The sequence below is a fragment of the Amblyomma mixtum genome, chromosome 7, assembly GCF_055824585.1.
Source record: "Amblyomma mixtum isolate Tamu chromosome 7, ASM5582458v1, whole genome shotgun sequence".
Taxonomy (NCBI): domain Eukaryota; kingdom Metazoa; phylum Arthropoda; class Arachnida; order Ixodida; family Ixodidae; genus Amblyomma; species Amblyomma mixtum.
In genome coordinates this window covers 7,813,824-7,841,622 of record NC_143018.1, presented here as the reverse complement: position 1 = coordinate 7,841,622, position 27,799 = coordinate 7,813,824, and the positions used below count along the sequence as shown (strand labels likewise).

General features: G+C 50.9%; 1 protein-coding gene across 2 annotated transcripts in view; it reads left to right on the top strand.

Annotated features, from left to right (window-relative positions):
- The window catches only part of LOC149334881 (uncharacterized), a 175,079-nt gene that overhangs the window by 114,867 nt on the left and 32,413 nt on the right, over nucleotides 1-27,799 (top strand). For both annotated transcript variants that reach the window (XM_089551519.1, XM_089551518.1), the window contains one exon: nucleotides 25,845-26,021. In XM_089551519.1, coding sequence (XP_089407645.1) covers nucleotides 25,845-26,021 — 177 coding nt within the window. The remainder of the gene's footprint in view (nucleotides 1-25,844; nucleotides 26,022-27,799) is intronic.

Here is a 27,799-nt window from a genome sequence, read left to right as displayed (position 1 = left end):
CCTGAAAGGGAGGAAACACTCAATCGTGGCCCATTGCAGCGGGCTCTTCTTTCACTCGAGAGAGAGAGAGCGACAGAGCGCAGTTGTGTGCTGAGAAAAAAAGAAAATAATAAAAGAAAGGCGGCGGCGATGTGTGTGGCGCCGCGATCTTATTTTCCCCTCTTCGCCCTTTCTTCTCTCCTGATGGTCGTCGACCCATACCCGCCCTTATATGTGGAGTGGCTGCGGTCCCGAGCATCCAACAAATCCTTCTCCCGGAGCACCCTCGCCAGTTTGAACGAGATATGCGGGCGACATACCTCGCTCGTCGTGTACCGAAGGTTACGAGGAATAAAGGGTGGGCACGGAGGAATCGAAGACAGGCATTTCGCGGTTCAACAGTGTCCCTCAGTTTCGCGCCAAATTTAGCGCGGGTTGGTGATGGAGGAGCGCGCGACGACGGTTAGTACTTGCTGTGAGCTATATTAATTTTGAGCACTTTCGAGGCCCGTAAACAAAGGGGTAACGATTAAAAAAGTACACTCTTAGGAAAAAAAGGGCGAATAGGGGGCGAGAGGTTAGTCTTTTTGGGGACTAACTGACCTGCCACTGGCAATCGTCCTTTTCGGGACTAATTGCATAGGGTGTAACTGTTAGCCCCTTGGAAAGGGTGCAACAGTTAGTCCCCGGGAGCAGACATTTAATGAAAAAATGCAATGACGGTCCATGGCTGAAAATAATAGCCTTATATGCGAAACACACATTGTCTGTGTTTACCGCTCAAATTGTTATCAAGCATATTGCTGTTTAGAGGACAGTGTGGTGATTTTGGTGTTACATGCTTTTGAAACAACCCTGCGGTAAGCTTTATTTATTTATTTATTTATTTACAACATACTGCAGGCCTACAGTAGGCCCAAGCAGGAGGGGCGAATACATAATATATGCAAAAAAGAACAGGATTAGCAAAATTGAAAAATGTTAAATGCAAGTTGTAACACAAAATACAGCAATAAATACAAGGCTCAGATGCAAAATACAAAAAGTAAACGCAGAAATAAATGGATCTCAAATTAAATGCTATGAAGAAAACATAGAGTCAAAAGAATCAGCTCTGGTTAAGAGATCTGGCGGACACCTGTTGCGGACGCACAACGGTCTAAATCGCGTTTTGGCCCAAAAAAGAAGTGCTGAACTGTGTATACATTACGGCCGGTACTTCACAACCACAACAGTAGTTTTCTTTTCGTTTCTTTTTTTTTTTGCGTATAAGGTGGTCTTATTTCCTGTAATTGGCAGCTGCACATTACAGCCTGTTGAAAACAATTATAGAAGGCGATGGTTCACTTCGTTTTCTGTTACTGGGGTACATCGGTGACAGGGAATTGACTGCTTGCCACTCACCAATTCGCTAAGTGTCGCCGATACTTAGCATCACATAAGCTTGTCAGCAAACGGCAACGATATGAAACTACGTGTACTTGCTCAACCCCCGTTAGTCTCTTTCTCGGCAGTTAGTCCACTGAGTTTGCACACGGCGCGCATTTGTGGCAAGAAGAGTGCCGTGTGCAAATTTAGGGACTAACGGGGCGTTTTGAGGACTAAAGTTGTTTTTACTCCCCCCTGGGCCGGTTTTTTTCTTAGAGTGTAGTAAAAGGAAGCACGAATAATAAAGTAATATTGACAGAATCCTCCGTGGGTAGTGTGCAGGAAGTACATTTTCAATCGTACTCTAGATGTCGTTGTAATCTGGAGTATATTTAGCGGCGTCCTATACTGCAAAGTGTGCTATCAGGGACATCAATATTAGCGTGGGGCACTACGATGAAAGGAAATTACGACAGGATGCTTGTACCGTAAAAAGGCGTCTATTTGAGAACTATAATGATGCAATGAGTGACCACCCAACTCAGGCCACTCTTCTTAAGATATGATTCATTACCGGCCGACATGGTATATAACTTTAAACCAAAGTTAATCCACCGAAAGCAGATTTAAAGTAGACATGCAGATTCATCTCCACAATATCGTTTCCGAACCCATATACTTGAAACAACAAATTATTGAAAACAGAATCTTGATTAGCAGGTAATAAAGTTCCTCAATCATCATGAACTCCACCCCGATCTAACGCTAACGTTTGTGCCCTTCAAACTGCAGTGGAAGTCGTTCTTAATAACCACCTAACTTATTTATTGGTGCACTCATACGCACATGTTATCAGTGTTCATAATTTTTGTTCAAGGTTTCTATCATGATGTTTGCTACTCTAACTTGAGGACCTACTTGGTCGGAATTAATCCCTAGCCCTCACTACGGCGTTGCTCATAGCCTATGGGCAGCTTTGGGACGTATGGCGCGGTAAGTAGGGATTACCTTGCATACCATACCATACCATACCATACCATACCATACCATACCATACCATACCGTACCATTCCATACCATACCAAGAGAATCCGTGTGCACTGTAGTGTCGGTGCAGAATCCAGGTGGTCTGAATCAGTTCGGGGACCTCCATCACCTCACGTGCAGGACTCCGGTGCATTGAATACGACATGCTGTGTCATATTTATTTTGAGAAATCCAAGCCGTTTTCGGGCTGTTACAGGGCGGGAATCAAATAAAAAAAGCAAAAGCAACAGTTTCCATATTTATACAGCATGCAGCGTGGGATTCAATAGAACAAACAATCCGAAGATTAACAGAAGAATACCGAGAAGCAGATTACAAATTAGACAACATTTCAGACGTCTTCACAAAACTCCACTTCTGCGTGAAAATGAACTTGAATCCAGGGTATGCCTGCAGGTGTTTGACGCCAGACCGCATTCGTCCGTTCTTTAAAAGGGGCTCTCAAAAGAGCCAGCAGCAGTCCACGTTGCGCACGCTGCAGACCGGAGCAGCCTTGCACGCAGTGGAATGCCCGCCGGCGCCCGCGGCGGTGCTCCGATTTTTGTTCTCTTTCTCCTCTTCTTTGTTTGCTCCCTTCTTCTTTTCACTGGCCTCCCCCGGGCGACGACGGCCTCCCAGCCTGCAACTGGGGCGACTCGTTTTACCAGAAAAGGAAGCCCAGCGAGCGCCCCATTGTCTCTGGCCGCGCACCCTCCCCCGATTTCCCTCTCCCTCCTCCCTCGACGGCGCTATTCCTCCGCCGCATTGAAAAGGCTGCAGCGCTACGGAGCATACGTCGCGGCGTCCCGCAGTCCGGATTCGAATTCACGAAACTTGGCTCGCAGGTGCTGCATGATTAGTGACTGGCCAGCGCTGCTGGGACACCCGTAGCCAGGATGGATGGATGGATGGGAGCGCCCCCTTTGAAACGGGGTGGTGGCAGTTGCCACCATGCTCAGCTTTTCTTTCTTTATTATTTTTTTGTTTACTGTGCTGGCAATTCTCATTAAGATTCGCCATCATCATTACCTACGGTTTCCTACAATTCTAACCTTATGCCACATCTCTGCTTTTCAGCCACCAATCATCCAATCGCTTTTCGCTAACTTCCACTGCAGATTTATTTACATGACCATTGTTATTTTTAAACCCTAGGGCCTCAGGAAGAGTGACTGTACCTGCACTCCAGTCGTTAAGCAAGCAGCGTCAGAGCGCCGACCAATCGCAGCGTGATCGTACTTCCAGGAGAGAGAGTGTCACTGCGGGTGATTCGTGATTGTCTTGCGCTCGAGTGGCACCGCTGGCCAATCAGCCTGCATACAGTACCAAGACTCCGGCCAATCGTAGAATGCTGTCACGCGCCCGACGATGAGCCGACGCGGCAGCTCTCTGTCCAGGCTTCGGCGGCGCTGCACGGTTTTCTTGAGGCGCAGAGAGAGAGGGGGTGGAGGATCTCTCTCTCTCTCTCTGCGTAGCGACTCTCGTCCCACCTGGAGAAAGCACGGCGCGTGCTTGCGCCCTGAGCCGCTTATCGCGCGCGCGCTGCCGGCATCCTCCCGACCGTTATCTACTCGACGACGAGCTGCTGCGAAGGCTGTTGGGTAAGGGCGGGATATACGCGCGGGGCTTATCTCGGGGCACCGTTGTCACCACTTTTCGCGGACGCGTGGCGCTGCTGCCTTCTTTGCTGCCGGGTGCCCCCTTTCGGTAGAAGTATGCAGCGTGTCGCTTGGTTGTGTGTGGTCAGTTTTATTTTTCTTTTCTTATTGCGGCGCTCGGTCGTGCGCCAGATTATTTTTTTTTTGCTCTTGTGTTGGGCACGTAATAAATAATAATAATAAGTAAGTAACGCGAAGGATGCACAACCAAAAAGTTAGCCGAGTTGTGAGCGGGGCTCCATAGAGTCCACCAGAATTGTTTCGCTACTTGAAAACAGGCGGGGAACAAAGACGCGGCTCTGTTCCGGCTGCCCTCGCCAGTTGTCATAATGATCTGTACCGTGCAGAGCCGCGGTTAAACCGCTTATTCGTTGCCGCATATGTCTGTGACCGCAGGAGAAGTCTCGTCAAGGTTATTCTGTTGTTTCGGGCTTGTTTGCTGCCTTGTTTAGACCTGGTCACGAGGCAGGAGTGGACTGGAGAATTCTTCACGTGTATATATATATATATATATATATATATATACTCCACGAATATTGTGCGGTGTTCGTATCCCCTAAGTGTTTCAAAATGATCTGCGGTATCAAAGAGAGGCGCCTGATCCGAGAGTAGCTCGGCTTCTTCTGCCGCCGGAGCAGCTGTATCCTCCTCACCCCTTCAGCAGGGCGTCGCAGTCGTCGGCGTAAACAGCCTTGGCGCTCTGTCAAAGCGGCCGCCCGCAACGGCACGCCGACGACGCGATGCTCTCGGCGGGGTTGTTTGAGCGCCGACGGTGGGGATGTATACCGGGGAGATCCAAGAGTCAACCGCGGATATCGCCGCGGGCTTGTCGGTGCGTCGCTCTGAAAACGCTGCAGCGCAGGAGACGACAGAGTAACATAGTGAGAGATGCGCACACCACAGGCGCCGATTTGCAGCGGACTTTGATTTCCAGAACGATGCATATATATAGGCTGGGCAGGTTGGACCGAGGTGTCGGACGTCGTGGTAGAGCCTGGTAGCCTGGGCATCGTGGCGTCGGTCCACGGGGAGAACAAGCAGCACCTCCACCAAGTGCAATGTGGAAACTCGCACAGTTAGTGTGGACGCCAAGTCCTTGACCCAGCAGTGCTGCTCAGCAGGCCGGCGTTCGCAAGCGCGCACCCGAGCTTCGTCAGCTTCGTCTTCTGTCTTCTTCCTCTCCTTCGGCAGCGCTAGCCGCTGAGGCAGCAAACCCCAACTCTCTTTCTTACAATATATATATATATACGCCAGAACATTGCGACGTCACGGAATGTCATGTAATCGTGTGTCATGATTCTGTGGCGCAATGTGTATATGCATGCCTCCGGAAAGTTGGCGCTTGTGCAGTAGTAGTCCCCGGTGGTCCGTTTACGCTGCTGTGTGTTAGAGTCAAACTTTTGACTGTGAATGATGCGCGTGTGTTTTCGGCGTATTACCCCGTTTTTTTTTTTTTTTCAATTACCTCGGAGAAGCTTTACAAGCTGGCAAGATGAGCGAGAGGAGAACGCGCATTTACGACGGCAGCAACGCCTACCGAGTCTCTTCTCTCATGCATGCGGCTCTCGTGCACGGTTCGCCTCGTAGTGCAGTCAGACTGCGTGACGCCGTCGCGAATTTGTTCAAAGCGGGGCAGACGTGGCTTCGATTCTTTCTCTTCTGCCTTTCGTTCTCCCCTGCGAGGTGGGCGTCCTTGGGACTGCGGCCGGTCTGGTGTGAAACAACCACGCGACTGCTTCCGATATCCGCACCCCTTGTCGACTTGGCTTCGTTTCTTCTCTTTTTCGTTTTCGACGCGAACGCGTGAGAAAGCTGCCTACTTTTATCGTCGTGGCCGTTTGGCTGTGCTTGGGCTTATTTTAATCGTTCGTCCTTTTACCCGATTTACCATCTATTTTGGGAGGATTTAAACTCTCGCTTTTAGACTGACTGCAGTCGGAACTTTCTGTGGGGGGGAAAAAAATCGACTATCATAAACTACGCTAGTGTACTTCTTAGGAGCGATAACAGTGCAGAACAGCATGGAAGCAAGCGTTTCATCAGCAGTTTAGTGTCGTCCGTTTTTCAGTGATATTTGCAGTTTCAGCGCGGTTATTTGCTTGAAGAGGCCGTTGACATTCGTGGCTGGTCCTTTCGCTTATTTCTGCGGTCTCATTCCTCACCTCACGCATAGCTGCCGCCCAGTGTATAGGTAGAGCATGTATAGCGTTGCGGGCAAGCCACCTGTGCAGAATCGGCTGGAGGCTTCCCGTGCAAGTGCGCACTGCCGTAACGGCATAGAATACGAATGGCCTTTGTTTGGGTAGCAGATGGTATTTTCAGGGGAGGACAGGGGAGTCACAGGGTCAGGTTGTAGGCGAATGACATATACCGGGGAGTTTTCTGGAATAGGGTAGGCGTAAGCCAGAAGTTCCAAGGCCATTGAGTGTGTCTTTCAGCAGTATATTCTGGCATTTAAGATGCCTACGAAGCTACAAAGGTCCCAGAGGTGAGAATGATACCTCTATCTCGAGGTATCATATAATCATCATCATAATCAGCCTGACTACTCCCACTGCAGTGCAAAGACCTCTCCAATTAACCCTGTCCTTCGCCAGTTGCGGCCACCGTATTCCTTCTAAATGACGAAAAAGCCGACCCTGTGGCCTGGAGACTTTTGACGCACACTGTACCTTTGACATGTATACTATAGTGAACGAAACCTGCAGCCGGTCGGGGCAATGGCGGTGAACTTTGTGTCTGTAGCCACGTTTAGATGAATGCGACAGAAGTCGACTCCAGTCCGCTTTTCGAGGGAAAGTGCAAAAACGTCTATGAAGAGAGTAGAAGGCGAGTCGCGCCTTTCCTTCTCAAAACCTGCCCTTTCCCTCAAAAAGTCGCCAAGCCTCCTCTGCGCGTCTCTTCGGGAGTCGTCGTGCGTGTCTCTCCGGCTGCCGCGCACACGTCTAGCGTCGGCGGCGTTTCGGAAGCTCGCGGCGTCAGCGGTGCGCGACGGCGGCGCTCATATCGTCGGAAGAACGGTGAAAGCGATGACGAAAGAACGGGCGATGTGTATGCATGCAGAGTGTGTGTATAAGCCTCGGAGCCGCCGCGCTGCTCGGTTGGGTCGTATATACGCGGTGCTGTTGAGGTGTACGGTTTCTTCTTTTTACCTTGCTTGTTGTACCACGGTGCCGCCGAGGAAGACGGCGACTGAGGCATGCATTAGGGGTGGCACTTATTAACCGAAACTAAGCGCCAGGGACGTCGTCCTGGCCAGTAATTTAGTCTGCTACGTCTGGCAACCTCGACCGACATTTTGGATGCACTTCACTGGCGGTTTTCAACGTGGGAGAGGAACGCTCAGGCGCTTTCTTTCTTTCTTTCTTTCTTTCTTTCTTTCTTTCTTTCTTTCTTTCTTTCTTTCTTTCTTTCTTTCTTTCTTTCTTTCTTTCTTTCTTTCTTTCTTTCTTTCTTTCTTTCTTTCTTTCTTTCTTTCTTTCTTTCTTTCTTTCTTTCTCTTTCCAGCCATTGGGAGTCCACTGTGTCGGCCGGTTCTGTTTCCTAAGGTTCGACGGTGTGAAACTCCGACATACCTAATTCTTCCAGTTTATGTATCTATGTTCAGTTAGGTATACATAGTGCCTTAAATCTTATAAGAAAGTAGGACGTGGCGAATTCTGTAGAAGAATTTCGACGGACAGTTGGTTCACTGACTTTTTCAAGACTCACTCGCCTCAACACTTTTTTTTTTTTTTTTTGAAATGGGCCTGGGTCTAAGAGGGCCACACGAGATGTCCTCTGGGAGGATGACACTTTTTCAGGGCCTTGTTTTCGAAAATGTCGTTTGACCGTGTGTGTGTGTGGGAAAAAAATATCGCCGCTTTCCCTCCGTGTGCGCCGTGCTTCACCGGCGGCTGGCGCTTTCAGCGGATCCGTCCTCCCCTGCCCGATCGGCTGCTGGCGTCGCGGTCAGAGCGTTCGCCGGTTGGACGCAGGAAGGCGACGGTGACGAATACACACGTACTGTGCACACACATGCGGACGGCACAGCGCGGCGGCGCCGACGCTGGCTGCGTTCTCCTCAGGAGGAAGGTGAACGCACCCGAGCGAAGCGGCGGCATCATCCCCCTCCTCTGCTCACACCGGATCATTCACCTACCGCCGCCACACAGAGGCCCCCGAGAAGAGAGGGGGGGAGAGCGGTCGCAGCAGCACGGCAGCAGTCGTTTCGCAGTCCTCGTGCCTGCAGGACCGACGGCGATCGGGAACGCGCCCCTGCGAGACCGGAAAATCGCTGCGCGATCCCTGGCGGCCATCTCTCGTGCATTGACAGCCGTCGTCCGCTGTCGTTGTCTTCTGCGCCGCCGCATGCTGGCGTTTTGTTTCCGGTCGCCCCTCTCTCTCTCGAATGTGTGTGTGTGCATGGGGGCAGCAGCAGCAGCAGCATGTAGGCAGCCGCCATTTGCTGCGCGCGCATAAACGTCTCTATCCAGCGCTGTGGAGCTAGCAGCGCGTGGTTTTTGCGAGTGGGAGACCACTGCTGGGCCGGTTGTTGGTCCCGTGTAGCGATGGAGGAAGGCGGTAGGAGCGGAGCTGCTGCGCGCCTGACCGTTCTGGAGAGGCGGCGATGGACTACCCCAGGGTGAGGAGACGCGCACTGTGTTCACAGGTCTCTAGATGAGCTTTCCCCGCGCTTGTTCTCCTAGTGAAGAGGCGTGCTCGAAGCCTGCACAAGGACAGCTGGCTATTCCTAGCTATACCCTGGAGCTATGAAATTCCGGGGCTGTTGGGACTCTCTGCTCCGAGTTACATCCTGAATATCGTCGCTCGAATGCACTCCTACGAGACCAGCTGTAAATCTGCTGTAAAACACGCGCTCCCGGTCTCCCCGGGGGCCTGGCCGTGCAGTTCGGCGACGTATCACGCGCTGCGTTGCTTGAAACGGCGATTAGGAAGCATTCTTCAAGTGACGAAGTCTGCAGCGCTCGGAACAGCACGAAGGAGACGACACCGCATGGGCTAACTTTCAGCACATGTGGTGTCTCATTCGTGTTCGTGTTTTCGAGCGCTGCAGACTTCATAATGAACAGCCAACTTTGCCCCAGTCAGCTGCTCTCTTCAAGCGCGTTCTCCTGCGTTTTCTCTTCTCTCGTTGAGTGAGTGTCCAGGACCAAGATAGATGGCGACATTTCGTATAGAAGCCGCGAAGACGTAGGCTGACAACCTGCGGGTCAGAGGCAGCCCGCGCACAAAGCAGGCAGTGCTCGTAGAGTAGGCCATAACAGTGAGCCGTAGGCAGCCGCACCGACCCGTCTTGAGCCGGTGCGACCGCGCACATGAGGTGCTGGCCCACCGCGCCACATAGTGTGTCAGCGAAGCGGACGGAGGCGACCGTATATGTGCTCTCGGCGAGGAACAATCGCCAGGCTCACCCTGCTTCCCCATCTGCAGCAGCAGCAGCAGGCGGCACCGTTGCCTGCGCATTCAAAGGCGCTCATTGTTCTGGGGAGCGAGCGCGCTGTCTGCTCGGCCTGCAGGCAGACGCTGTAGCTCTACGCGCGCCGGCAAGAATAAGCGGGCCCAGCTTGTATAGAGGACGACGTGGGTAGTAGTGGTATATGCGTTTGCACGTGGGAGCAGCACCCGTAACACCTCTGTCTATGTGTGTGTGTGTGTGTGTGTGTGCTTCGGGGCTGGCGACGCTTCAGGCTCTTCTTCCTGTGCGGCAGTGGTTGGTTGTGTATGCACCAGTTATACACACCCTCGCCTCCGCCGCGTATATGTGTATAACGAAGGGACGAGCGTGTGCGGGTCCCGCGGCCTAACCATTACTACGGCGACCACCGGGGGATGTTATATATAGTCAGGCGGCGTGTGTGTTCGTCCGTTGTTCTTTGTAGCACTGCGACCAGGCCGCTGCCTTGTTTTTGCACCGGGGCCAACAACGGGGAGGGGTGTAGTTAGCGGCCCGTTGAGGGGGCGACAGGTGGGCCCTGTTGGATACGCCTGCGGTATAGTGTATGTACTCATTATGGCTGCTTTTACTTACTTCCCGTGCTTGTAGGCGTTGGTATATATTGCTGTTGATTCGGTATGGCCGCACAGGTTGGCTTGAAAACGGCGCAGCGGTTAACTATACCGCCGTGTCCGCATGGAACTCGTTGGAGCACGGCGCCGGCTGCTTGGGCCGCCATGCGTCGCTGCTGTCGGTTGTCCGTTTGCTCAGGTACGTGCCTCGTGCCTCAACCGAAAATTCCCTCAATGAGACCCGAAATTCTGTGTGTGAAGTCCTTTTTGCGTGCAGCGGCTGGAAAACCCCTTCAATTTGGGAAAAAAGGGAGACAGTTTAAGTTCCTAAAATTCCCTGAAACTCCGGGAAAATTTCCTTTTGGCCATATTTAACCCCCTCGGATCCCATGAAAAAAAGGGAAATTCCCCTAATGGAACAAAGTGAGTGTAACTCGTAAAAGAAATCGCGCAGACGGTTCCCGAACGCTCCTTTCACCGCTGCGGCCGACAGCTTTTGTCTATGTAGGCTGTGAACGACGTCAGGAAAAACCACCTTAGAACGTGCGTCACCACTCGCCGCGGGGAATACATAGGAGTAGGATTTTTCGGTTCAAATCGAAAAACACGGGCAAAGGTACGCGGAATCCATCTTTTGAAATTCGGTTTTAACCGAAATAGGTCAGTATTTCTGGCTTGCATGTCACAGTTATCTGGAAATTCAGTACCATTTGCAGTAGGTCACAAGAGAAAATAACGGTTGGTTGGTTGGTTTATGGGGTTTAACGTCCCAAAGCGACTAAGGCTATAACGAAAATAGCGAAAATACTAGAACGAACGAGGGATGTATACGGCGAGACAATGGTATTCTCGGGATTTAGTACCGTTGTTGTGAGTTTTGAGGCATTCATGCATCCGCGAACTCACAAGCAGGTGCAGACCAGAAGGCTCCGTGCATTTTCCAGCTAAGGGCTGTATGCTGGCGTATGGCTCCGTCTGCTCACACTTATCGCTGGCTTAGGGCCATCCCTTGGTTGATAGGTTTTTCAACTGTGTGTAAGGGCACTGATAGCTTTTGGAATCGTAACACATAGCCGTCAACGTGGAACATATTATTCGCGGTCCTGTCGTCTAGCGCACTGTGCAAGCTGGGTATAACAACCAAGAACTCAACACCCACTAACATTTTTTTCTGACGGCTGGATCATTCAACTCCAACATATTTTACTTTTTTGTTATGACTGTACGGCTTCCTTCTGCAAGCGTAGCTATTAATACTGCCGTTTGTGTGTTAGCTGCTACTACGTCAACTGTTCATTTTACAAAAAAATTAAAGGCCGAGATTTCACCGATAAAAACCGAGATTTCTTGCGTAGAAAATGTTATTCGGCGAAAAAAAAACCGAAAGTTGCATTCTGAAAGAAAAAACAAACAAAAAACGACGAATTTCCAGAAAGCAAAAAACCGACAAGTCCAACCCGTAACTATATAACCCGAGTAACGGCGAAGTTTGGAGCCAAGTTGCTGTCCCTCTTGGGATCAGCTGACGATGCGGGAGTAGTCCGTTAAATGTTTTGTTTTCCTATCCACCACTCCCTAACCTAGCTCTTCAACGGGATAATGACGTCATTTCACTTCCCCCTTGTCCTAATCACGGCTGTCACCTGCTGCTACATTGCACCTGACTGGATTCTATAGCTAGAGCGAACCGTTCCTGTACTTCAGCGACGTCTAAACTGTTCTGCCTTGGCTGTCATGAGGGGCGTACGCTGAAGGCTGTTGCCGGAGTCGATGACTTCCACAGCTGCTTTTGCGAATTGCTCGGAGCATCGGGCACACAATTCCTGCCCGTAACAAAAGCAATGAACGAGTCGTTATTCCTGTGTCCTCAGAGAAGAGGTGCAGTGTTCGGAATCTTCAACTACTTTTTTCGTGGCAGGGCACCGCTGTGGTGAAATAGGCACGCAGTATAATGGATTGAAGTCGCCTCCGTTCGGGCTTACTTAGCGTGTGTACCGTACAATCTCTGTACACCGGTTGTACACGGACGTTATCGAATTTCGCCTTCGGGTTTCTCGGCAGTCATGAGTGATGAACCGACACGCGACAGACACTCAACATGCGCAGTATACAGTGTTGTCTGAAGACTCGGATGCACTCCTGAGGCGGCAAAACAGTACTGCAGATTGCAGAGCAGACATCGACTGGGAGCGTCATGGTCGGGAAAATTGGCCTGGCTTCAGTACAAAGAGCTGTGCGGTGCGCCTCGCACGTTGGACAGCGGCGGCCCGTATCGCGCGAGACAAGCTGGGTTCGGAAGACACGCATGGTTTGTGCAGTGCCCGGGCACTCCACTTGCAGGCGTGCATGGTAACACATAATGCCCGCACTAGCCCATCCGAGCCATGGGGTTGAGGCTGCGTACTCGTGCAGTGAACGACAGTACGGGGCCCCACAACAAACACCGACCGTGCATAAACCAGCGGCGCAGCCGGTCGGTGCTCGGTCTGCCGTGAGTTGCGCGTGACGGACGGCTCGCCTCCGCCGAAAGGGGTAATGGAGCTCAACCGGCGAACGAAAATACACAACCAGGCCGAAGGAAAACAAAAGCTAGCGCCCCCTATTGTACTGGCGGGGGGGAGGCGTTTTTGTTTTGCGCCTATTTTTACGACGCGGCGCTCGGCGGGAGGAGGAGGGAGCGGCGCTACGACCGCCGCCCTTGATGCGGCCCCGTGCAAGGCCACGGCGCACGTGGCGGCCGCAGTGCAGCTTCGACAACGCCTCGCTAATTTGCGTGCAGCGCTAGGCGAAGCATGGGGAGGGAGCGCTGATTCAGGCTCCGCTCTTCCCTGTACGTCTGGTCGGCGGAAGCTAATTGGGTGCAGCGTTGCGCAAGCAGAGGAGGTAGTCCAGCTGTGGTACAACCGGTGTAGTGCACCTCTGGCATAACTGGGGTAGTCCCAAACTCATACTGTGTAACGGTGCTGTCCAACTCTGGCGTAACGATAGCAGTGCTACTTTGGCGTAACCGATGTAGTCCAGATCTGGCATAACTGGTGAAGTCCAGTTCCGGCATACGCGTGTAGTTCAACTTTGGCATAACCTGTGCAGTGCAACTCTGGCATAACCGTGCTTCAGCGTGCCTGGGCGATGCAGGGCGGCGTTCACGTTCGCGGTTAAGGTCGATGAGAATCGCGACCTACGTTTTCTCGCGATTGTCCGTATGCGTTGTGGCCAATCGCGATACCGTACAACCACGGCGCCGCCCACAATATTAGCCAATCACTCGGCCCTCTGCGGAGCGGGCTGACGCGCAGACGTAATATATGCGACTCGCTAACAGACACAGCAGCTGTGTGACAACAGAACGGTTGGACGCCTCTGTCTGAAGGACAGTGCTTGCAGCGGATGTGCGCGCTTTCGAAACCATCGACGCTCCGGAGTAGTTCCGACAAATCGTTATCGACGATTCAAGGCCTGACGCCAGGGAATCGACTCATGGTTCACCACGTACACATCTTAACCAGGGGACCGGCTTCAGCCCTTCAGACTCGTGACAGCATCTGTCTCTGTGATCTTGTGCGGAGACGACTGCACGCAACTGGCACGTGCACTCGTTGTCGCCGTCGTCAGCAGTGAGCGAGCGCGGCCGCGTATTGCGGCCGCTTCTCTTGGCAGCGGTGCGCGACCGCGAATGCTGCTTCGTCGCTGTCTCGATGTGCCGCTGTGCACGCGCGCAGCCACGTCTGTAGTAAATGAGCGAAGCAGGCAGCAGCAGCTTCTGGAGCGTGTTCCTCCCTGCTCCCGAGGGGACCGGTCAGCTGTCTCCTCTCCCTCTCGAGGAGGAGAAGAGTACCCGCCGCGGCGTCGTCCACTTGGCCGCGATTGAGGGTCGGTCCGCTTGGGCGGGAGATTCGCGCTGCCTCTGCCAGCTTGGGAAGAACCGTTGCAGCGAATTCTTGAGCGGTGCTTGCGCTTGCCGTTCGGGCTGCCTCTCGTTTGTGCTCGTGCGCGTTGTACTGGACCGGAATCTCGCTTTGCGGGCCGGGGGAGTGCTTGCGCGGTGTGTGTGTCTGTGTCGTCTTGCGCAAGAGACGCGTTCGTCCGCTGTGCGATGCTTCTATGCGAAGAAGGCGTGTGCGGCAGCGCACGACTGAGGCTCCTCGTTCCGGCTCTGCTCGCGCCATGCGTAGGTGTATGTGTGTGTGTGTGCGCGCCGGATTAGAGTGCTCGCTGTCGCTGCTGTGAAGGCCGCGGTATACCTGGCCGTTTCTTTTAAGCGTTGTAGTTTTCTCTGCGCTTCGCGAAGAAGGCGCATTTCAGTGCATGCGTTGTCGGACTAGAAGGCCGCGAGATCGAGCAGAGTCGCCACCTTGCGGCGCAGCGCTGAACCCTCCTTAGCGCCCGCTTGCGTCGTCTGCTAGCCAGCAGTGTTTACGTGCACGCGTACGGCACACATTCCTCGTGACTGCCGTTTCTTTCGAGGTTTCGGTACGCTCCTGTTTACTTGTCCGCCTCTTACGGAATAAATGTGAACACGCTATCATCCGACGCTGTAGTGAGGAATGATCGGTTTTCGTAACTTCAGTTCTTACGGTGGCGTTAGGTGCCGTGTCAAAGCGAAACGAGCAAATCGCTGCCGTCCATCCGCCCAGCGGTTGCATATTACCGTCAATTATGTTTGGGATCCGACAGCTACTGACACACGACTCGGAGCCTTCTGCCAAGCAGAAAGCATTTTGAGCGGGCCATTTTATGTCCTCTTTCTGTAGGTTAAGTTGTTTGAGTATTTTATTTTCGCTATGTTTACTGGTTTTGAAAGGTAAATGTAAGCCGTTTATATATTCTTTATTGCGGTTAAACTTGGAGGCTACTGTGCATTCGTGACGTTCATTACAGAGGGCGTGTTTTCTTCGGCTGGAAACACTCCGTAAACTTGGATGCGAACCGACACCGCGTACATGTTTCAGCGGGCGCCGCCGGGTGCCGCTCCACACTAGCGGAGCGACGGTGCCGCCACCTGTTGATTGGTCTCGCAGTAATTGGTTGGGTGCCCCATCTTCGTAACGATTATTTGCCCGAGTCGCTTCTTTGCCGTCGGTATAGGTACCGGTTCTGACGAAGAGCCATCGGCTTGCGCTGCGTGCTGACTGTGTCGCGACACAGACGGTGGAGAGGAAGGGATGAGAATAATGAGTCCGGAAGCTAATCGTCAGGAAGCGCAGCACGCGTTGACGTTCACTAACGGCGATGCCTCGGAGAATCACGTATCGCCTTGACTGACTGAATACTGAGCAGGGAAGAGGCGGTGCCGCAATCCGCCTGTCTGCGTGGCCTTGTGCGAGGAGGACATTCGATATGTCTGTTCTTAATTCGATAGCGTTAGATTTACACCAGAACCCCGCCGATGTCCGATGTCGTGAAATTCGCTGCACGATCGAGATAGAGGTCACGTGACCTGTGACGTCAGCACTGCCTGGCCACCGGATTGTGAGCAACCTGCCCACCGCGGCGGGTGGCAACTAATTTCGCCGATTGGTCAGAAGAGGTTACATGAATACGGGACCTCATCACAATTTAGTTTCTAGACAGCAACGCAGCTAGAAAATCAAAACAGAAAAAAAAAATGTGTTATATGCAAACGCAGGCACCGTCACAGCATAGCGGATCCCTCCTGCTAACGCAGCTAGCAGTCCGAATATGGCGGTTGATGAACCGACGGCTGCAAAGAAACTGACGCAAACAGAAGCTGTGCAAATGTGAAATCTAATGCTGTAATATTCCCCTCTTACGGTGACTTAAGCGAGGTTTCTTTTTTTTCGTCCTCATGATCTGTGTGGGTGTGCCCTGTTTGAGCGTTAGGTTCATTAGAGTTATCTACTTGCGTTATTTGAATGCAGGCTGCGACGCACAGCCTTCTTTATGGCGCGTATATGCCCCTTCACTGATCTCGGAGGTGATCTTGATATGAATTCAAGCAGGAACTCAATCGCGTTTTATAGACACCAGTCTCCGGGGTGGGGCCAACACGCCTGTCGTGCTCCGGTGTCGTGCCATTTGCTCGGAGTTGCGTGGAATACAGTGCACAGGGGGTGCCTGAGGCACCTACGTACTCCGAGCGATTTTTTTTTTTTGCGCTTGGAAGCAGCAGGGTATTCTTTAACCTGAAGAGAACGACCTCACTTCCGGCGCGGGTGAGCTCGTGATTATAGCGTGAAGCCGATGGCTCGGACAGCTGTGCTCTCGCGAAAAAAAAAAAAAAAAAGCAGCTGCCGTGCCGTGGAGTGAGTGGGTCGGTGAAATATTTAATGTTCGACGGCCTTGCGTGCGACACAGCGCCAGGTGTTTGAGCGCTCCGTCGAAATAGGTGCGATGCATTCGGGCTAAAGAAAAATAAATACGAAAAAGGAGATGCGTAATAACGTATTGCTAAGCGTCTCTGCCCTGCGCTGCTTCTGCTCCTACCACGTCACCTATATAAGAGCACGACGTTTGAGTCTTATGTGCGTATTACCGCACCGGTGTAGTCCAGTGTGCGGATAAAATTCGCTAGACCCGGTTTGGTGGGAAAACTAGAAAAACACAGTAACGAAGTGTGGTACACACATCGGTACGCACGAACCCCGCCTGATGTACTGACTTTTGAACACACACTCTGGTGTACACACTATGCACTCAGCAAACGCCAACCTTTCCAGCTACGGCACACTAACACGTTGTGGTGTGCATTCCATCGCACACACCAACCCACTGTGATGTACCGCCGTCAGCACGCTTAACACGAACGCTCGACTGCGCGTACCTCACTGATATCATGGCCCCTGAGCGCTGAGTCCGGGACGATGCTGCACGGTATGTTTGCGGCGGTTGGAGACAGCTCGTGGCCTGCTTCCACCCTAACATTGTCTCACACCCAGCGGCCGACGCCCAGCGGCGCTTATGTCAGTGCAAGACACGCGCTAGAACGTTCGTGTTAGGCGTGCTGACGGCGGTACATCCTATAGAACCCACCAAAGTATCTATCTATCTATCTATCTATCTATCTATCAATCAATCAATCAATCAATCAATCAATCAATCAATCAATCAATTTATTCAGACATGAACTTGTATGCACAGTACATGCCCACGAGATGAGACAAAAGGAAGAAGCTGCTGGCATTCTTCCTGACGAGGCCTCACCCCGGTAACACATCAAAGGCAGACGGGTGGTTACATTCATTAAAACTCAACAAGCTCTTTAGTTCAATTTTTACAGTAGTTGAAAGTTAATAAAGGCACATGGGATTACAAACAGAAGAAAAAGACCATGTATAGTTTTGGTATTCCCGTCAGAACTCACATAAGCTCGTCAGCAAATGGCAATGATATGAAACTACGTGTACTTGCTTAACCTTAACCTTTACAACTCACATTCCACACGTATTGAAGCTCGTAGTATTTTTTTATGCTCTTGCACAGCTGCCAGCCGTTTCGGTTGCACGAAGCCTTTTTCTCACGCAAAACAGTCCATCCGCTTCGTCACAGGCAGCGGCGGTGCTCTCACTGGCCTTAGACCACGCCCTGCGCTTCAAAAATCGAGTACTATTGCAGTCGGGGTCTTCTCGCGCGATTTTCGCGTGCGGCTATGTTGCGATTCGCCCCCCGTTAGTCTCTTTCTCGGCAGTTAGTCCGTTTAGTTTGCGCATGGCGCGCATTTGTGGCAAGAAGAGTGTCGTATGCAAATTTAGGGACTAACGAGCCGTTTTGAGGACTAAAGTTGCCTTCACTCCCCCCTGGTCCGGTTTTTTTTTCTTAGAGTGTAGTGTCATACTGAAAATTTGGACAGCGTTTTCCGCCATTTCAAGAAGAAAACACAGTAAGCGCTTGTACAGACACGCTCAAATTTTCCTTCTTTCCTCAACCATCCGCGGAGATTGGAACCTGCTGCCAAACGATGTTGTCACCTGCAGATCTTTAGATGCCTTTTTAGGCGGCTTGTCAAACCTATATCGGGAGTGAGTGCCGTGATTTCGACTTCTTTCGCTTTTTGTTGTACGAGTTTTTGTTTGTTTGTTTCATTTCCTGCAGAGCAACCTTATTGTACTCTGTTTAGTCCCTTTCCTGCTACAGCCTCCTACTTATATATATATATATATATATATATATATATATATTTATGAGAGAAGCCAACAGCCACAGAAACCAAGAGGCACAGGGGATTTTTAATTAATTAATTTATTTTGTGGTGTTGATCAATTTATATTACTGAATATGTTATCGCTTAAAGCTAATTGATTAGAAAAGCAGAAGCTTCTCTCATATTTATAACGAGCCCCTCATTCCCCTTTCCTTATATATATATATTCGTTCTACAAAGTCAACTATGTGTTCTCTGCTGGAGTTCGTGATTTGTTGGTATAGTGCCTGATATAATGCGCCTTGCATTTGTGTTGGGCATGGTGTTTTCACATTGTTTTCTGTTTAGTTGCAGCGATATTTTTGCGCATCTTTTATTTGTTGCTTAGAGGTCAGTTCCATTTTTTGATATGTTAAAACTTGGCACCGACTGGACGGTGCTGGTGTTTTGTTTGTCGTGTTCCGCCTTTGTAATCTGTACCTTGTATCACTCCTATCTTGGTCCTGACCGGACTGATAGTATCTCTAATAAATAAATAAATAAATAAATTAGCTAGTTTTACCTAATTAACTAGCTTTTTAATTATGAGGAGCAAAGTGTCTATAAAAGGTTGTAGATCGCCTCGAAAAACGGCCAGGCTAGTTGCGCTGTTTCATCAAGGCACGATTTACGTGGCTTCATTTATTGGCCTTGAAAGAAAGCTGTCACGTGACCAGCTGCTGGCTCACATCTCTGCCCCAATCACGGAGATAGAAGCCTGTTCTATCTCCGTGGCCCCAATGTACACCCAGAGGCCCATCAGGGAGAGAGAGCACTTCTGAGAGAACCGGATGTTATTCTCTAAGACGCGTCTTATAGGACGTGAAGTGGCACCGTTGTCACGTGTAAGCTTTTTTTTTTATTATGCAAGTTATGGTTTAAGGCTGGTAAAAAAAAAAGCTACTTTACATAAACAGTACCTTGTTGGAAACGTTTCAGTCCGTTGTTTTTCAAAGCGATCTACAACTTCTCCGTTGACACTTTGTTCAAGTCAATGATTAAAAATTTAGGTAATTAGGCAACTAATTAGACTTAGTGATAGCAATTAGACTTAGTGGTATCAAGGTCTTTCCGTTCCTCTGCGTTCCTCTCCTTCCCTTCCTATTGAATAGCACAACAGAATATTGCTTGTCACAACAATTTCTTTTTGTAGTACATGTGGCCATGAACTTTAACAACATAAATTTTTGTAGTATTTTGGTCTCCCTTGTAGTGACATAACTACAGAAAAATACTAGTGCTGCAGAAAAGAAAATTGTATTGGACACGGTTCTGTCGTTTTCTCAACTGGGAATTATTTTTTTCTCATATCCTCACTTTTCATCTTTTCATATAAACCCATCATATGGAATTATGGGAGCATGGAGTCCAATGAAATGGAAAAATATACGTAAATTTATAGGCTTTCCGCATCCTTCCCGTGGAGTTTCCATATCATTTCCATATACGCGGTGCGCATGATGTCATAAGGAGTCCGCGTGTTTCCATTTGTGTTGTCCATGTAGTCCACATTACCATACGTTGCTTTTGGTTTCCATATGGGTCGTACGGAAAGCGTATGGAAATATGAGCTCGTCACATAGAGCATTTCTCTAAGGTTTGGTGTCGCCGTCCCGCCATCCGCACGGCGTGGCCTTTTCACACGATTGCGACGAATTCTTAAAAAAAATGCCCAGGCTTAGCTTGGTTAAGCCAAGAATGCGTCGCATATTGCGCGGTCTTTTTGCGCGAGGTGTTGCTTGGCGGCACTCGATTTTCTCAGCAGCTTTTCCTCCGTGACGTATGAATGGATGGATGGATGGATAGATAGGAGCGCCCCCTTTGAAACGGGGCGGTGGCAACCGCCACCATGCTCAGCCGTTGTTTTTTTTTCCTTTTCTTTTTTATTTTCTTGTTCTTTTTTTGTTTTTTTAAAAGGTGGTTCGGTGACGTCACGTCACCAAACGGCGTGACGTCACGTCACGTGGTTTGGTGGCTGCCCGGCCGCGCCCAAGGGCTGAAATGAGTGATTGCAGTATGCTACGCATAAAAATACGCGGCCAACGCGTGTGTAAGGAGCTCTTTATTGATTAGGTTGCCCCGATATTCCCGGCATCTGCGCCTGGGTGATCAGCGCATTATGCAGTCGGCGTTGAAACCCAAACGCGCTGCAGCAAATCTCTGCGCCACGATTGCATGCATGTTTCAGCCCTGGTGCAAACTTCCCGTGTTTGTTTTCCGGATCCGCGTGATGCCGCGTCTCGCGAGCGAAAAGAAAAAAGGAAAGCCTGTCGCGTTGCCGGCGTAGACGCAACAACGCGAACGAGCCTCGCTTTCGTTCGCACATATGCTCCGTCTTTCTAGTTATTTCCTTGCCTTTACTTCCTCCTCTGGCTTTTCTCTGTTTTTCTTTTTTTTCAGGAGCTGTCTCGGCGGCTGAAAAGCTCGGCCGTTCGGTTAGAAAGTTTCGGTCGACCTGTTTTTCCCGTTCCGTCCACCGCATATCCCACCGCGGCGCGCCACCTCGCCCCGTGTAAACTAACTACGCCGCGTATACGCGCCTCCGTTCGCATTCGGCGTGCCGCATTTACGCGAACATAAGCCGCGCGGTTGTACGCGTGCGACCCGCTGACGCCGGGCGACTGCACTTCAGTGGCGGGGTTGAGCGAGCGTATGTTTCGACTCTGAGCTTTTCGGTAATTGTTGATTCAGCGTGTTTTATACGGAATGAGGGCAAAACAGCGCTTGGTATGAAAAATAAATAAGAACGGCTTTGGTCATTTATAGCTTCACTATAAAATGCGAATAAAGAGAAAGACAGTGGCACACTTGGCCCGTACGATAGGCTTCATTCTCGCGCTTTTCAGTGCGAATAAAGAATCCCGTAGTGTGGTGGACGTTACGTTACTCAGGCCTCAATAGAGAGACTGCAGCAGGGAAGACATGCAGACGACACCCAGTGTGCTATGTGCTGTAGCATAGGGCTGGTACCTTTGGGCATCGTTGCGAAAGGTAGGGGTGATCTAATTGTTGACGACGCTGATGACACGCGGGGATGTACGGAACATGTGTGCAAGTAAATGGCCTTTCATATTGGCCACCCATCTTGTGGAGTCTTTTTTTCGGTGTGTAGTCACGGAGTCGGTGGATCGAGCCAAGGAAGCGTGCTGCATACGCGTAAATTCGATATACTTCGCGAGGGACACACGCATGTCGCGTGCGTACAGTTTCCTGGCGGCAGTACGCGAGGCTATCTTTCGCCTTCGGCCCCGTTATCTCCATTCTCGTTGGCCAGACCTTTGACTGGGCGCATTCCGGCCCCTGGAAATTGTGTCACGTACCGCGACGCGGCCTCTCTATATGCGTTCTTCATTCCGACCTTTTCCTTTATTCTTTTGTTCATTGTTCGCTCAGAGTACACGTTTTCGTGCAGTTGGCGGGACACATATGGCCGCATAGGCTACGTACACCGGATCCGTGAACTGGCGGCGACGTATCCGCGTCTTTCTGTGTGTGTGTGTTTTTTTTTATTTTTCATTTTCAAATCGGCCCGTGCATATAAGTAAACCTCGAGTTTCCCTCTTTTTCCGTTCTTTTACTTTCTCTCTCTCTCTTTTCGTTATTTTTCGTCGTCGGTCACGGCGAGCGGGCGAGCGAGACCGAACGTCGCCGACGCACACTTCCGGTTTCCCCCTATCCGCGCACACGCACGCGGAGCAGTGCGGGCCCGGGGTCACGTGATGCGGGCGCCCGCAGTCGCAGTGCACCGACTGCCAGAAACCACGCTTGGGCGCGTTCGCGTGTCTTCTCCCTCCTGCAGCGTGTGCGCGTACGCACAGGCAAAAAAAAAAAAAAAGAAAGGGAGGGGGAGGGGGGTGGTGCCCGCGGACCGACGCCTACTCTCGCAGCGTAGAACCCGGAAAGAGACGCTCGCGCACCGGCGCATTTCCTCTGCCCGCTCTATATGATACGCGAGCAATCTCGCTCGCTCGCTGCTCAGCCCTGGTTGCATATACATGCACGCCTACTATATGTGGCTGCGCGCGCGAGACACTTCCTGTCATCTCCGCCCCGGCATTTCGGAGCGTGTTGCTGCTGCTGACACGCGTCGCCCCTTATTCGCGGCGAACTACGGATAATGAGCAGCCGCGTCCGGCCGGAAATCTGCGTCGCGTGGTTGTTAATGTGATTGGGCGCCCTGCTTCCTTCGATCGGGCGCAGTTGACGTGTGGGGAGACCCGAAATGTTTTTGCGGGGTTGTCTGCACTAGGGAATTTCGCGGCGGTTTAACGCAGTCGGAAATTACAGCCCATCGAACCAAAGGTCGAGGGATCGAAACCCGGCGGGATTTCGATGGAGGTGAAATGCTTTGAATGCGGGCGGTTTTTCCAAACGATTGACCGAACCGTCGCGTTCGTTCGGTGGTTCCTTCTGCTTGTTCATCTGTTCATTGTTACGTGCTCAATGCAACACCGTCAACTATGACGCACGCTGTAGTGGACGTCGAACTAATTCCGATCACCACTTACCCCTTAGGGTGCACTTCCTTGGATGGATGTTAGGCGCGTCTCCTTTGAAACGGGGTGATGGCAGGTGCCATCAGCTAGTGACGTTTGTTGGCGTACATTAGGGAACACCGCTTAACTCAACGGGGAACGTGTAATTTTGAGAAAAAACTGCACAGTCCCTAGAGATTCTGCGCGGACACGGTGATTATATTGGCCGACTCTTCCTCCTCGCTGCAAGATCTGACATACAAAATGCCTTCTGCGCTCACACGAACTGTTTCCGACGGCCGTAGAAAATCAGTGGGATGTACCGAACACTGAAATTTCCCGCGGTTATTTTGAGGGTGCAGCGCCGCTCTGCACTTGGTGGCAGCCGTGCAGACTATAGTCGGATACAACTTAAGTCTGCAGTGAAGCTCCGCTCACATTCGGTCTCCGCACACTGAATTCCTCCACGGCGAAAAAGTAGTCCGCTGCTTAAACGTTTCTTGTTACCTAAACAAGAAGCTTATCACAAAAAAAAATTATGAGCTCTAGAATTTTGATACGTGGATTGTTTTATATTGGCAAACATTAAAAAGATGACATCGTTTTCTGTTGCGGTTGGGCAGCGGAGTAATACAAGACGCCGCAGACTACGGCCTAGTGTTAGCAACTGATTGGCGTTTTGCTTCAATTCGCTTTCATCGAATTGCTTTTTAACTCAGGAACCCATCATTCATTCATTCATTCATTCATTCATTCATTCATTCATTCATTCATTCATTCATTCATTCATTCATTCATTCATTCGTTCATTCAAAAAGCGTCCGCCTGGCTTGATGTGCAGACGACCTGGAATGTCCGAATGTAAACAGTGGCAAGCGTTTTCTGCCTCCCTTTTCACGCGTGTAATTTCGCTAATCATCGAGTTTGGGACGCCACTAAAGAGAGTCGTAATTAGCGCGCCCTCGCCGGCGTCCTTGGACGTGGGCGTCCTCGCCCCCTGGCGTGCCGCAGCAGCAGCGACGCCGCTCTGCCCTTGACCTTACGCGCGCCGTCAGAGACGGTGGCGTGTGTGGGCTTTTATTCTGCGCGCGAGTGGGACGGTTTTGTTTCGCCCCCCCGGGAGAAAAGGGGGCCAACTAGGCGTATGTCGCGCGGACACGCCCGTGTTTAGGCGGAGCCCTTCCTTTGCGCCCCAAGTCGCTGATTGGTGGTTTCGGTTTCGCGACGCCAGGAGCAGAGGCGCGTTTCTGCGCTTTTGTGTTTCCCTAGTTGCGTAGGAGGCTTGGGGAAGGAGAAGAAAAACTTTTATTAGAGGCTAGCGCTGGAAACCTCGTGGAAAGGATTGCATGCTTCGCTGGGGACTCGCTGCTGATCCGCCGAGTTCGAATGATTCCAGGCGCCCCTGGAGGAAGGTTGTTGGAAATTGGGAGAGTTAGTAGCGCCGTTACGCGTGCATAGAATGCGTTCTGTACGTTGGTACGGTGCGCTGTCTCACGCCATCCGAAGCTGTGGATTCTTAGTAGCTTGAGGACAGGGTTAGCCTCGACTTTGTGGAGTGTGTGTGTGTTTGTTTCCTTTCGAGCCTACAGGCGCGGTTGAGGGGAGACGGGAACCACCTCTCACCCTGATGGCCGTTGTGGAAAAAACTGCAACTGTCGATTTCGTGAACGATTTCTATTTTGTTGTCTCAGAGGGGCTTTTTATGAGCTGGTTCTTGGGACTCTTTCCTTCGTGGCCGATGATGGAGGCTGATTGGATTTTTGCGTATTGCGGACCGCTGCTTCTTCGTCCTCGGTGTCCGTAAGTCACAACTCCGTCACGTTTGCCTGCGATGGGAGTGACCCGTGCTTTATCGCCTGGCGCCTTTTCTTGGGCCGGTCTCTTCTGCTGATTACACGATCGCCCGGAGCGGTGGTAACGGTCTTACCAGAGCCCCGACCGAGTTTCAAGATACGACAGTCGGTCCAGAATAGAGCAGAATTTTCTGTCGTCCTTTTGTATGTAACACCAAACCTTTCTTTAGTATATTGCGCAGTCGCTTGTCGTCACGACGGGACCGATCAGCAGGCGATTGCGGAATACTGCAAAAGGTTTTGTAGTTACGACAGAGATGTCTGTTGGTACTACAAGAATTTCTGTCGTTACGACAACGTCAGGTTCCAGAATACTACAAGTTCTCCGTCCCTTGTTAAAGCGGAAAATATCCTGTCGTGTTTTTCCACGAGGAAACGTTGTCGCTGCCGGCAATCGCGGGTCTGCTTCCTCGACGATAGGGGATCGATGTTCGGGACATCGTGAGCAGCCTTTAAAACTTAATGCCCCGAGAGTTGCGTCAGGGGTTTCGCGATTGACGTCTTGCGAGGGCGTAACGAGAACAGCTCGTACACTGACAAGAAACGCCAAGAAAAGAAAAATTAAAATGCGCAAACCTGGGTATGCTGTGTGTATGTGGGCGATTAGAAGACGGTGTTCACGTTTCGTAATCCGTGACATGGGGCGGGCAGAGCAAGCAACGCACGCCGAAACAAACAAAAAAAAAAAGTCTCCCGCTAAAGAAAGCGTGTCACGAGTCACGCACGGTACCGGTATTTGACGTCCTTTGCCGAACGAAGCGAACCTTGTCACTTTCTTCCAGTATTAGTGTTGGTTAAAAGAATTTTTTTGGTTGAGCTTCGTACAGCCGTACAGCCGTACAACCTTTGTCGAGGCCAAGGTGGTCTCTCTTCATACTGCGCGAGTGTAGGAGGCGAGTTTTTATCAATCAGACTTGAAAGGTGAAAAAGGGCACATATAACGAGCGAGTGAGGTGAGTGCAGACGTGTTGGTCAACAAGATTAGTCACTCATGAGGTCTGCAATGAGCAAATTGCTTCTCCTACCGTGCGCGTTCCCGGCCCTCTTGGAGTTCTGTACACTGTGCTAAAAATGAGCACAAATTTACTTGCCTTCTCACTAGAGTTTTTGAGGGCTACAAGTGGCATTGTGTGCTTTATTACTCCACTAAGGGAGTTCTACTCTCACTAGAGTTTTTGAGGGCTATAAGTGGAATTGTGTGCTTTATTACTCCACTAAGGGAGTTTTCGGTTCTTGAACGCCGCGCTGGGTGCGTGAAGTAATCTGGGGAAGCCGAGTGTGCGTGTGTTGTTTCGAATGACACGTCTGAGCCTCTCCCTCTCCCTCCCTTACGGCGCAGGAGGGGCGAGGAGGAGGAGGCGTGGCGCGTGCGAGTGACCCTGTACGAGGCCCAGCGACCGCACCTGGTCTCGACGCCGGAGTCGCCCACCGGGCCAGACCAGCTCCCCCTGTTGGCACCCTCCTCCCTGGCCATGGCCAACCACCACGAGCCCGACGGATACGTCAGGCAGCAGAGGTAATTCAAACTCGCCTAATTCGAACTTCCGTTTCATTCGAACCGGTCAAATTTCACGTGTGTTGAACTACGAAGCGCTTATGAAGTTTGCCTGTAATAGCGCACCATGCGTAGAACGAATGCGTTTAGAATTCACATAAACTGTTTATGTTCGTCATCCTATTGATCACCGCGTAGTGACGACTTTTGGAGCTATTTTCGGTGGTGTGTACGTCATGAGTACCGGTGATGTCACGGTGAGCGAGAGGCCACCAGAAGCATGCCATTCGCCGCAGCTCGACGTCACGGGCACACTTCGGGTGGCCGCGAAGGTCGTCTGCTCGCGTATCTGCGCGAATCCCTCGGGCGTGCGCGAGGTCAGTGCCTTCGCGGACACACAGTTCCGACTTGCCGCGTCTTTCTGTCGGTAGTTCCGAAGTCGTTCGCCGCCGTTTCTTCTGCGTTCGCCCGAGGTGAATACGCCTTTCTGTGTCGTCAGCTGCAAAGCCAGTGACTGGCGAGGCGTCGAACTCAGGCGTGTTATTCCCAGAGACGTGCTGCTAGCGTCGGACGCCCGCCAAAATTAGGCAAATCGGAAGTCCAACGCGTGATGCTTTTGTGATTTTTTTTTTTGTAGTGCGTGGAAATGTGTGAGTTGAAGGGGAGAGGAGAAGCGTCATTTTTAATCGCCGATGCTTTGGTGTTCATGAAACTCGCTCAAAAATTTTTGCGGATGGGCTGATGTGACGGGGGATGAAGGAGCCTTATGGCGAGTGTGCAGTGATGAACAACTCTGTTCAGTTATCCGAAACACAAAAAGTGCTAGTGTCATCTCCGCACATGACTACTTAGCCTGCACGTCCAAGCTGGCAATGTCGTTCAAGTACCTAATAAATAAAAATGCTTTTAAAATACTTCTCTGTGGGGAACTCCCAGTGTGTACGAATTAAACAGGAAGAATATGTAGTGAGCTCAACATATTTCACATGATGTATGATTTATTGGCTGTATATGTAACTCATACACTACTTTTTTAAATTAGTGGTTCATCTTAAATACAGAAGCCGCCAACCTCTAGCGGCAGCAAAGAGATGAAAATGGGGAACCCGATGGGGCTCCCCATAATTCGAACTTCTCATAGAACAAATATTCCGTCCCCTTTTGGTTCGAATTGTGCATACTGGAGTGTAATTTATTTACGCGACACAGGCCGGCTGTAGAAAGCAGCAGAAAAGAAAAGAAATAATGACTGGCAGTGTATGTGTGCTTCCGCTCTATAAGCAGCCCGGTGAAGTAGCTTCGGTTAAAATGATTTGTAAAACAGTCTGTATCCCTAATCATCGGTACGCAAAAAAAAAATCAAAAATCGCACAAGCTGACAGAGTCGTGAACGCGTCTTTCATCGATGCCTCGAAAAATGCGCATCTGCAAAAGTGCTACTCGATCGCCCCGATAAATCGTGCCCGATCGGTATGTGTTGATTAAAGTGACATTTTTTTTTTTTCATAGCCGCGAATGCATCCTGTTCCTACGAAGCAACCTTGGGACAGAAAGTCCTCAAACATTACAAAGCCTAAGGCGTGTTGGTGGAAGGTTACGCGCCTCTCTGCCCAGCGCACATCATTTTATCAGGCGAGGTCATTCCGCAGGTCCGCCCACACAAGCACACATAAACAGAGAGAGAGAGAAACTGAGTGTGAAATGATGAGAGCTTCTCGGCGTGCATCATCGGGGCCTCGTGGCGGCGTGCGAAAGTCCGCGGCGATAAGCGAGGTGTGCGGAGAAAGAAATAAAACAAG